Below are 10656 nucleotides of genomic sequence, written 5' to 3' on the forward strand. Positions count from 1 at the left end.
ATATATAAAAACTTTGTTGTTCTTCAACTTACCACTCAATCATCAGCAGCCGGTTTAAACAGTCTTCCCCGCATGCTAATACTCCTCTTGCACGCTCTTCTCTGGGCAGCACTGGGCACTCACATTGCATTCTTTTGATATCTCGATGAGATTTGCTCTTTTTTCTGCAAAAAAACATTTGAAAACATTTCAGTCTGAAACCACTTAAATGTTGTATTATGAGGTTATTTTTTGTACAAACAAATTATGTTTTTCTCTCCTAATGAGGCTAAATCCTAACTAACCTCTCAGTCAGGTATAGGTTCTCCTCAATTAAGTCAAAGTAAGGGGGCATCTTCTTAGACCTGGCAAACTCTTTCCATTTATTAGCATCTTGAAATTCTCGCAGATTGAGTAATGGACGTTGCACCACGGCTTGGACATGAGTTTCCTTAGACACGTCAGCATCTCCTTGACGCTCCCTCTTGCCTGCAGGCCCAGCTTCTGCCTCATTGTCTGAATCTGACTCAATCTCTGGCCGCCTTTTCTTGGGAGGGCCCCGGCCTCTATGGGGTCTGGAATTGTCTTCTCTAGGGAGGTCAGGCACAGCAGAGCCCCTGCTGTTGCTGCTTATTTCATGCCCTTGTACAAAGCTTGATGACCCAGGAGCGTTAGGTCCACTGCATTCAACTGCTGCTGTTTTACTGAGATCAGATAGTTTATCCCCACTGTAGTCATCATGGTCATTAGTTAGGGAGTCAGGATGGATTTCCCCTGCAAAATCCTGATAATGTTCATGCACATGAAGGTAAGGCGGTCTGCTAGTCTGTTTGTTTGGGGATTGGTGGTTCCAGGTGGCATTACTCTGCCTGTGCTCCAGTTCCTTAGGAGAGGTTTCAGTCAGTTTAGTGTTTGGTAGATGTGGCCCGTGACTGCTATCAGGCTGCTGGTATGTACTACTGGGTTGTTCCAATTGCAAAAAATCCCAACCCAGGCTGAATCCATTTTTGTCATTGATATTGTCAGTATTGGAGAAATCATCATGTTGGTAATGGGAGTACATGATTTCACTTCTGCTACTTACATTATGCTGTTTGTGCCCTTGCGCACACTGTCGGGAATTATCAAGGCTGTTGGCAGGATCTATGGCACTTCCATGGGTACCGAGATGACCAGCCATGTAAGGCTGTGCACGGATGGAGCTGGAACCCTCCAAGTGACTGGTGCTATCAATCATATTACTCTGGGATTGACACAACACGCTGCTATGGGATAAATCATTAATACCAGCACAAGGACCAGTGGTCTCCAAGAATGTGGAAGGACTCCCGTGCCTTTGTTGTGGGACAATGATATTCACATTCTGTAGTTCTGAACTATTCATTAGCCTGCATGAGGAAGCTCCTGTGTTCTGTGTATCCATTGTTAGGGAAGAATTCTTTGGCACCACCACCACGGAGTGCAATCGTTTTATAGCCTCGCCACAATCAGAGTCATACTCCGAATTGTCACTATCACTAACTTCACTCTGTCCTCCTAATGCATCCTGATGTAATGTTCTCTTACTCAACTTGCTCTTGTTAATGCTGCCCTTGGATTTTTCTTCATGATCGCCATTCCAACTCTGCATATTTGCAGCTTTGTCAACCTCTGAAGCATCATGTCCACGCAGAGGCTCATCTGTGTTGGTTTTTTGTGAAACACTTAGTTTTAAGTCACAGTGGTCAATGCTGGTGCCTGCTTGTGAAGGCTCACTTTGGTCTTTGTATTCATAGGTCATGGATGTGCTGTCTGAGACAACTTCCTTTGTAGGGATATCAGTCTGCTTCACCAGTTTGGAATGTGTTTCAGTTTCTTGCTGTAAAGTATCTTTAATGTCAGAGTCTTGTTGGCAACTGTCTTTAGAAAACTCAATTTTTTTGACAGAGATCACTTTTTTAACAGTAGGCTTACTCTCTGCAGAAAGTGTCCTCTGTGAATTATCACTCTCTGAGGTGTCTTGCCCAACAATATCCCATCGAGACTTTTTAGTAGTACTGCTGTTCTTTTTAACAGTATCCATATTTTGCTGCTCACTTGTCAGCTGATCTTCGAATTCAAGACAGGATGAATCAGATTTTGTGCCAGACAACGTTTCGACTGTCAAAACCTGAACAATCTCTGGTTTAGTGTTTTGCTCAACATCATGGGTGATAGGTATCTCTGCTGTGTCAAGTAAGGACTTTTTCCCTGGTAAACAGTCAACATCTGTCTTGTCCTGGCCGCACATTATACTATCATTACTACTGCATGAATTTAAACCATCTGTATTTGATTTCACGAGTGGTTGATAATTAGAAGAAAGGCTGTTCTTTGCATTGGTCAAGTTTTCCAGGGCAGCATATACATGCTTTAGGCTTTCACTTGAGGTTATAGTTGAGGTCTCAAATTCAAGATCTGATTTGGTTTCCTTTGACCTCTTAGATGACACTTCTTGCAAACTCTTATTAGTGCATGATACGCTGTCTTTAAAGTCCATACTTTTATGTTCATTTCCACCTTGTTGGGAATCTGATTTTTCATTTTCACTCTGAGAATACGATTCTATGGTGTTTGCACATGATGGTGCTTTTGCAGGGCTGTGAAATAGGTCATTTGATTGTCTATCATATCCGCTGGTTTTCACAGAAGATCTAGAAGGGGTCATCTGCTTTGAGTCTGGTCTACTGGATTTCTTTAGAGAGTTTTTACAATTCTCCTCGGAGCCAGAGCTTTTGTCAGAGGCCTGTGATTTTCCCTTATGATCTGCCTCGGAGTCACTAGAGCTGCTTTTTTGACGTTTTTCATATCTTTGAGGGAGGGTATGCATACTGGAAGAAGAGGATTTGCTGGTGGTCTCTGACTTGTAATGGCTGCTAGATTTACGGTAACTCGAGTCCAGATCAGGAGAACATTTGCGCAGGGAATCAGAGTCTAATAGTCGCTTTGAAGTTCTTTCAGACTTTGACGATTGTGTTCTTTTATCCATCTCTGAAGAGTGAGGCGAATCTGCAGATTTAGAAGATTTCTCAGACTTTGAGTAGGAAGATGATTTTGACTCTTTATGTGAACTTAAATGGGCGGATAATCTACTGGAGTCAATTGTCCTTGTCCTGGTCTTCCTATGGTCATCCTCAGAGTCAGAACTGTCCCGAGTTCTGTCAGTGCGAGAGCGAGAACGTCTTCTCTCTCTGCGTGGAGAACTCCGGTGTGATCTCCGATCAGAATCATGATAGTAAGACCTTTCGGAGCGTGATCCTCTGTCACCTCGGGATCTCTCTGATCTGGAGTGAGAGGAACTTGTTCGAGACCCTCTTGATCTAGACCGTGATCTAGATCTGGACCTTCTGCGATCTTTGTCCGATCGAGATGAGCGTAAGGATGTGTGTCTAGAATCACGGTCTGGTTTGGAGTAACTAGAAGATCTTTCCTTATTCTCTGACCGCTTAGAGGAACTTTTTTCCTTTTCCTCCACATGTGAACCAGAGGAAGACTTTTTTACCTCTTTGTTTCTGCTGTCAGAGTTTGTCTTACTTCTGGAGTCAATTGATTTGTGACTAGAAGACATCTGGCCATTATCTCCATCAGATTCTGAGCCGTGGGGAGCACTTTCAGACTGGGACCTGGTTTTCCTTTTGTCTACCTTATTATCCTGCTCAGCACTGCTGGAACTCTCTCCATCTTTTCCTGAGGAAGCAGTTGGCTTCTTGAGGCTAAGGGTTACCTTTGTCTCAGGGGCTTCAATGTGGGAATTATCAGAGGGGCATACATTGACAACATTCTGAGGCTGGGGTGTTGGAAATTCAGCTACACTTGTTGTTTTCTGTGGAATCTGCAACTCCGGAGAGTGCGGCTCCTCTGGCACAACAGGTGTTGGTCTCTCTTCAGTCACAGAGACACTTAGAATTTGCTTCTTGAAATGCATCTTTGCTAAGACGGTTTTCAGTTTAGTGGCTGAGGAGACTGGTGTTTGAGAAGGTGTCTCTGCCACTGGTGTTTGCACCATGGGTGTCTGGTTTTGCTCAATTTTGCTGTCTGTTTTCTGCCCTTCTATGTCTGAGGTTGACTGTGACAAGGCAGCGTTAGGCTCAGCAACAGACTTGTCAGGACTGGCAGGGATGAAGAACACGCTCTGCAGGGGCTTCTTGGTCTGTGCAAAGCTAAAGGACACTTTCTGACGACCCTGATCCTCTAGGTTGACCTTCATCTTGGTCCCTTTAGGCAAAAGATGGTTGGATAGCATGACTCTGGGAGACAGGCTTTTGATTAGAGCTGCCTTAGATAGGCCCTCCACCTTCACCTACAATAAAAGAGACCACTTGTAATTGTAGTTTTTTTGAATATTGTGAAATTAGACAGAGGTCATTTACTTTGTTTAGTTAAGACTTACCGAGCCACTACTCCCTTCCTCTCTGTGGTTACAAAAGTGCGTCAAGGGAACATAAAAAGAGAGGAAAGACAGAAATCAATTTACACAGTTTATGCAGTTTTCCCAAATCTTGAAATGCAAGCCTATCATACTACGAATAAGCATACTTGAGATTTTCTCAAAGAGAAAATACTCATGTACTCATCCATTTTTGAATTTCATCCAATTCACTTTGGTCATAAACAAATTATGGAGAGTGAAAGGAAATAGGGGAATCGGTTGGCATGTGACAAAACTCCTAGGATCAATGTCAAATCAGGGAAGTCATATCATAGTGTTGAGGCTATACATGCTCAGTCAGACAATGACTGGGAGTATTGTATTTGAACGGCAGGTAAATGACAGGAAGTACTCCTCAGGCTGTCATGTTTACTGGCCTATTGATTGCACATATAGTGAATTATTCCAAACTTTACATGGAGAGTAAAGCATTGGAATAGCTTAAAGTGTGGAGTATGTGGCCATAGTAACTTGAATAAAAGTAAAATTTAAAAAAAAAATGGTGATGGTTGAAAAATAAAAATCTGTATTCTTTATGATAATTAGGTCCTGTTACCAAATTCAATACTTTTTAGGCACCAACAGAATTGCCACTGAAGTACAAAGTATCAAAAATGCCTTGTCATTCAAAACCCAACTTCAATACATAAGGAGTAAACCTCATCCCCATCAGTGAGCCAATAAGCATGCATTATGCTTCAACCGAGATCTAATAATGTTTGTGATTATACGTCCACCGTTACACATCGCAGAGGCAGGCAGGAAAAACTCTGTTACGCACAGAGACTGGGCTCACAAAGTAGGAGCTGAAAAATAAAAAAGATTTGTGCGATAATGTGTAATGTTGCAATTTATTTTTGTTTTATAAACTTGGTACTGAAAAAAGTATTGTTTAGGATCCGATATCCAAGTCACTGTATCTGTATACCATTATTGTGGTGTTTCTTCTCAAAAGTACATAAATACTGCATGGTGTTGATGTTCTTGAATACTTAATTTACCAAATATTGAGGCCAAGTGCTTTACTGCCTTGTTCTGAGGACAGGACGATAAAATAGCTCAATTTAAAATAAAGTAATTTATCAGAGTCCAAACCGGATATCAGATAAACGTGTAAAAACTAACCCTAATTAGAAATATCCCCTCTATATTTGATCCATTATGGAGCTGGCTAGGTTCCCTAATGCCTAAGAACCAACTCTAGTTCTAAAGCTGGTGACTTAATAGCAGGAGACTGACATTGGTATAGGAGAAAACTGATGAACCCATAGGAAACCCATGCATACATGAAAAGTGCATGCAAGTTCAAAGAGGATGGACAGGACATGTACACACATACTGTGTGTATTTATCCACACACACACAAAGTTTGGAACCACCTCTTTCAATGCGTTTCCTTTATTTTCATGAATATTTACACTGTAGATTATCACTGAAGGCATCAAACTATGAATGAACACATGGAAGTATGTACTTAACAAAAAAGTGTGAAATAACTGAAAACATGTCTTATATTCTAGTTTCTTCAAAGTAGCCACCTTTGCTTTTTTGATAGTGCTGCAAACCCTCGGTGTTCTCTCAATGAGCTCCATGAGGTAGTCACCTGAAATGGTTTTGAATGAGTCGGTGGTTCCAAACTTTTGGCCTGTTCTAAATATATATTCCAATTGTTAGGACGGACGGACGCCCGGGCGCGCACACACACACGCGCACACACACACGCACACGCACACACACACACACACACACACACACACACACACACACAAAAAAAAGACCATAAAACACAAGGATGTAAGTAGGTACTTAACATGTAAGAAAAGTGAATGATTGGGGTTTTGTGCCTACTTTGTCCTAAAGTGTGTTTTCCATGGGGTGGGCTCAATATGAGTGCTGGGAAACAATTGGGTCATTTTTTCTTTTATTTTCTGTGACCTTCAAAATGAGACACTTCTGCAATGACGCTCTGTTATATAGAAAGGGCTATAACAAGCAGCTTACAGTCAAATGATTAATTGATTGGGCCTACTAGACCAAAATTTTCACCTTTTTAACTTGATGTTGAAATATTTTACACCACAAAGAGGAATACTAATCCAACTGTAATGCACAACTTCTTCATTTGTCAAGTATACAAACAAACCTTGAGCATGACTGAACATAATATATCCAATAGCAGCAATGCATTGTGATAATCCATCGTTAATATTTATTGGATATTAGATTATGTATACACCGAACATTATTTCTCTAAAAAAAATGTCTCCAATCAAAAGAACGGGGGTTCGGCCCCTGGCCCTGCAGTCCAATATCACTGACCCCAAGTTGCCCCCAATGCTGTGCCATCTAAGTGTAAATGTGTAAATTAATGTTTATCTCATAAGAACCTTGTAGGTCAGTCTTGGCCACAGTGTGTGAATGGTTCCTGTACTATGTAGTACAGCGCTTAGAGTAGTCGTTAAGACTAGAAAAGCGCTACATAAATACAGTCCATTTACAAAATTAGCACCACCTAACCGTTAAAAAAGAAAATCTATAAAGTGGCTGGTAAAATTTTAATATTCACTGGCCATTTGGCTGGTGGACAAAAACAAAAGTTAATTTTGCACCCTGCTAATGATGTAATCTTGTTAATGCAAAAGAAAAAAATTACACATCTTAACTTTTTATGTAGGTGTTTCTTCCACCACTACTGTATATGTGGCTCCACTGTACCAAACACAATTATTAACTGGTCCAAGTATGTGAAGACAGCATGTTATCAGACATAGGCTATAACTTAAAAAAAGAGCCCACAAAATGTTGCAGCGGATAGTCTTGTAGTTTTAATAAATATATAAATAATGGCAAGGCCTTGGGCTTAGGATGACCTTGATATCAAATTGTTATAACAATAAATATGTGCCAGAAATATCTGTGCAGACTGCATCCAAAAAAAATACAACTTGGAAAACTATACTAAAATTGTTGTCCAATTGCATATAAAACTACTCTGAACAAGACATACACTGTGAGTTGCATTTTGTGCTGTCTAATACCTGATCTCAGACGTGAGCAGAGTGTCCATTGAGAAACTCGTCTAGGATTAGTAGGCCTGAAGAGGCTGCTGGCCAAGAATAATCCAAATCAGAGAAATGAGCCCTCCAATGTGTCGGCACACCTGACAAAAAGAAACATAGGGTTGCAATGAACTTAGTCTAGCTTGTCCACAACAGTTTACAGCTCAGTCAGGAACTTTCATAATTTTGGTGTAATCCAATAGAGAAGATTAACTTTAATAGTGTATAATAGTGGATGTGACTTGTACAAAACACACTGTTTATATGTACACCATGTGGTGTCACATGCTTTCAACCGTTGAGTATTAACGACTTCTGCAAGCGTCCCTGCCTGAGATTTCTCTTATCCATCGTAATTGTGAGACCAGTTGCACGTTTTAATATGAATGTCTGCTATGGGACAAGGGTTTTCCTTTTCTCAGCTTGGTGGGCTACTTTCTACTGCTGTAGCGTATGTTGCATCACAGCCACAAAATACTAAAACTTTCACCTATGGTTTATAAATAGTACTATTACTAGTCGAAGGTAGGTGAAAAACATGGATGCAGGGCGAGCAGAGAAGATATCATCTCATTGTTACGTATGTAAAGCACAATTACGTGACCTACAGAAAACAGAGCCTGTGTGTACAATGATGATTTAAATGTGAAGAAACATGTGAAAACAAACGGGACTGGTTTGAAGCAAATAAGGAAACTAATTAAAGCAAATAAGGAAACTAACTAAAGCATGGCCTGTGCGCGAGAATTTGATGCAGCCAAAACATGGCCTTTAAAAAATATTTCTACCCACTATGAAAACGAGTAGAGAATGTGTATAACATATCATTAAGTGACATTGTATCAAGATGTGCTAACTAGTCATACTACATCATATGTACTAGTAATAAGCAGGCAGGTAAGATGACATGAACTTAGCTGTGACGCTGGTTTATACTAAATATCTGAACAAGCTAAGCTAACTTGGATAAGCTAGCTAACTAACAGAGCATTCGTGTACCATCTTTAAAGATAGCGTTAGCTCATGTTGAGCTATGCCTTATTCATGTTGTAAATGTTGACTGGCAAACGTTCATATGCTTGGAAATACAGTCAGTGTGACGGCTGGCGGGTTTTAGGTTGTGCAGCAGAGGGAAACAAACATTTGTTAAAAACGAATTCGCTATAAACGAAGACTAGCCAATAAACTCTACTAGCATAATAGGCTAACGCAAGCTAGGTTAGCAAACTCTCGCACTGTACTAGCAGCCACTAGGCTAGCATTACTGTTGGCAACTTATGTTTCACATATCGATCTTTGCCGACTTTTTAATGTCAAAGTAATTAATTTATCGACAAGTGGGGAGCTCGTAACTTTTCTAATTGATTGAATAAGCGGGAATGGTTTGATTATAAGTTTCCGTTTAACGACACTCGAGTCCCTGCACCCGGCTTTCCTAGCATGCTAGCTAGTGATGTTTTGTCTTAGCTACTTGTGTGTAGTACGATGGCTAAACCACAATAAATATAACGGTTAGTAAAAATATGCGTTTCACAAGGTACTCACTTGACGAAGTGCTTAAGGTCACAAGGGTCCCCCATCTTCGAAATCACCGGTAATCAACCTTTTGTAAAACATCAAGCAACAATGTATGCCGACGTCAAATCCATACGGAGCTGTCGGAAATGACCGTCGGCTAGAGGCTCCGCTGCTGCGCCCCAGCTTCAGCCTGGGTGAACGTTGGTACTATCGAGCTAGCATGAGCTCACATAGTTAGCCAAGAGTTAAGAGGTGAGATCATGAACATAAATGGCAACGAAAGTGCCTTAATTTGGTCAGCATGTTATGTTAAATTACAATACGACTGACAAACCGATCTACCTGAAGAATTATAAACACATTTTAGGAATACCTTTTATTCCACACACTGATCCTCGCTTGGCTGTTGTACATCACATGATGTGAGAACATAGCAGGCGCGGAGCGCACTGCGGGTCCGAGCCATCAACAAAATAACATAAAAAAAACTGAAAGCTTTGAGAATAGGATAACATAGGGGAGGACTTTAGGGTCAAAAATTTGTCAAAACTTTACTTAGTTCGTCTCTGTCTGTTTGCGGTTACTGAATAGCCTACAGTTAAAACCATATATAATGAATTTTATTTTCATGGTTACAAAACTCTCAGCAACCGACTAACATTACGCCACAAGACATTTCATGCAAGATGCAACTATCTAATTGAGATTATACGGACCAGAGCTAGCTACATGGTACAATATGCTATTGCATGTTGTGAAAGAGTTAAATATTATTACAGAATTAAAAAGTTTGTAAGAGTAAGAAATAAAGTAAATGTGGGGCATTAGACTTGAACACGTGACCCATAGACAAAGACGATGTATCGTGAACGAAGAACGCTGTTACAGGTGTTGTCACTGGCCAATGTGAGTACAGATTTGAGTCGCGCATGCTCAGATGTAAACGCTTTAATGCATAACGCGTCATACCCATAGACCGTACGGTCATACCAGATGGGAGTTGAGTCAGACCGGCTCTTGTCAATGCAGAAGTTAATTGCGCATGCTCAGATTTGACAGACATGACATTGTTAAATTAATGAAATAAACTTTTCTCGTTTCAAAAAATAACAGAAGATGGGAATCATTTAAAAGCTATCTAGTTATAATTGTTTGATTGCTAACGTTAGCTCAAAACGCCATTCCAGTGACAGCATTTGTTGTGTTTGATTGCTAGTTTGAAGGAAAGATAGCAGAGATTTCAAAAACGTTTTAGCTATCTATGATTGATTGATAACGTTAGCTTAAAACGTCATTCAACTGACAGCCTTTGTTGTGTTTGATGCTAACTTGTAGCCAGCAATTCAATTCAATTCAATTCAATTTTATTTATAGTATCAATTCATAACAAGAGTTATCTCAAGACACTTTACAGATAGACCACACTCCAGAATTTAGAAGGACCCAACAGTTCTAGTAGTTTCCTCCAGAGCAAGCAACAGTGCGACAGTGGCGAGGAAAAACTTCCTTTTAGGCAGAAACCTCGGTCAGACCCAGGCTCTTGGTAGGCGGTGTCTGACGGGCCGGTTGGGGTTAACACTGTTCAGCAGTGAACAAACTTCGTTAATTACGTCCATTTTTACTGTATTGACATTACAGAAGTCTCTCGTTAGC

General features: G+C 40.5%; 3 protein-coding genes across 4 annotated transcripts in view; 2 read left to right on the plus strand and 1 right to left on the minus strand.

Annotated features, from left to right (window-relative positions):
- The window catches only part of nradd (neurotrophin receptor associated death domain), a 27418-nt gene extending 21729 nt beyond the window's left edge, over window positions 1-5689 (plus strand). Inside the window, exons 7-8 of the transcript XR_004332328.1 lie at window positions 4074-4078; window positions 5679-5689. The gene's annotated coding sequence lies outside the window, so the exon portion shown is untranslated. The remainder of the gene's footprint in view (window positions 1-4073; window positions 4079-5678) is intronic.
- setd2 (SET domain containing 2, histone lysine methyltransferase) overlaps window positions 1-9436 on the minus strand; it is a 21167-nt gene extending 11731 nt beyond the window's left edge. The window contains exons 1-5 of one of the 2 annotated variants that reach the window (XM_032517786.1): window positions 9031-9436; window positions 7465-7586; window positions 4388-4409; window positions 285-4297; window positions 33-164 (exon numbers count right to left, since the gene is read on the minus strand). In XM_032517786.1, coding sequence (XP_032373677.1) covers window positions 33-164; window positions 285-4297; window positions 4388-4409; window positions 7465-7493 — 4196 coding nt within the window. In that variant the 5' untranslated portion in view covers window positions 7494-7586; window positions 9031-9436. The remainder of the gene's footprint in view (window positions 1-32; window positions 165-284; window positions 4298-4387; window positions 4410-7464; window positions 7587-9030) is intronic. The other variant, XM_032517785.1, reaches the window with a different exon arrangement.
- A 929-nt stretch (window positions 9437-10365) lies between these two features.
- The window catches only part of gra (granulito), a 17908-nt gene continuing 17617 nt past the window's right edge, over window positions 10366-10656 (plus strand). Inside the window, exon 1 of the mRNA XM_032518141.1 lies at window positions 10366-10376. The gene's annotated coding sequence lies outside the window, so the exon portion shown is untranslated. The remainder of the gene's footprint in view (window positions 10377-10656) is intronic.

Source organism: Etheostoma spectabile, chromosome 6 (genome assembly GCF_008692095.1).
Source record: "Etheostoma spectabile isolate EspeVRDwgs_2016 chromosome 6, UIUC_Espe_1.0, whole genome shotgun sequence".
NCBI lineage: Eukaryota > Metazoa > Chordata > Actinopteri > Perciformes > Percidae > Etheostoma > Etheostoma spectabile.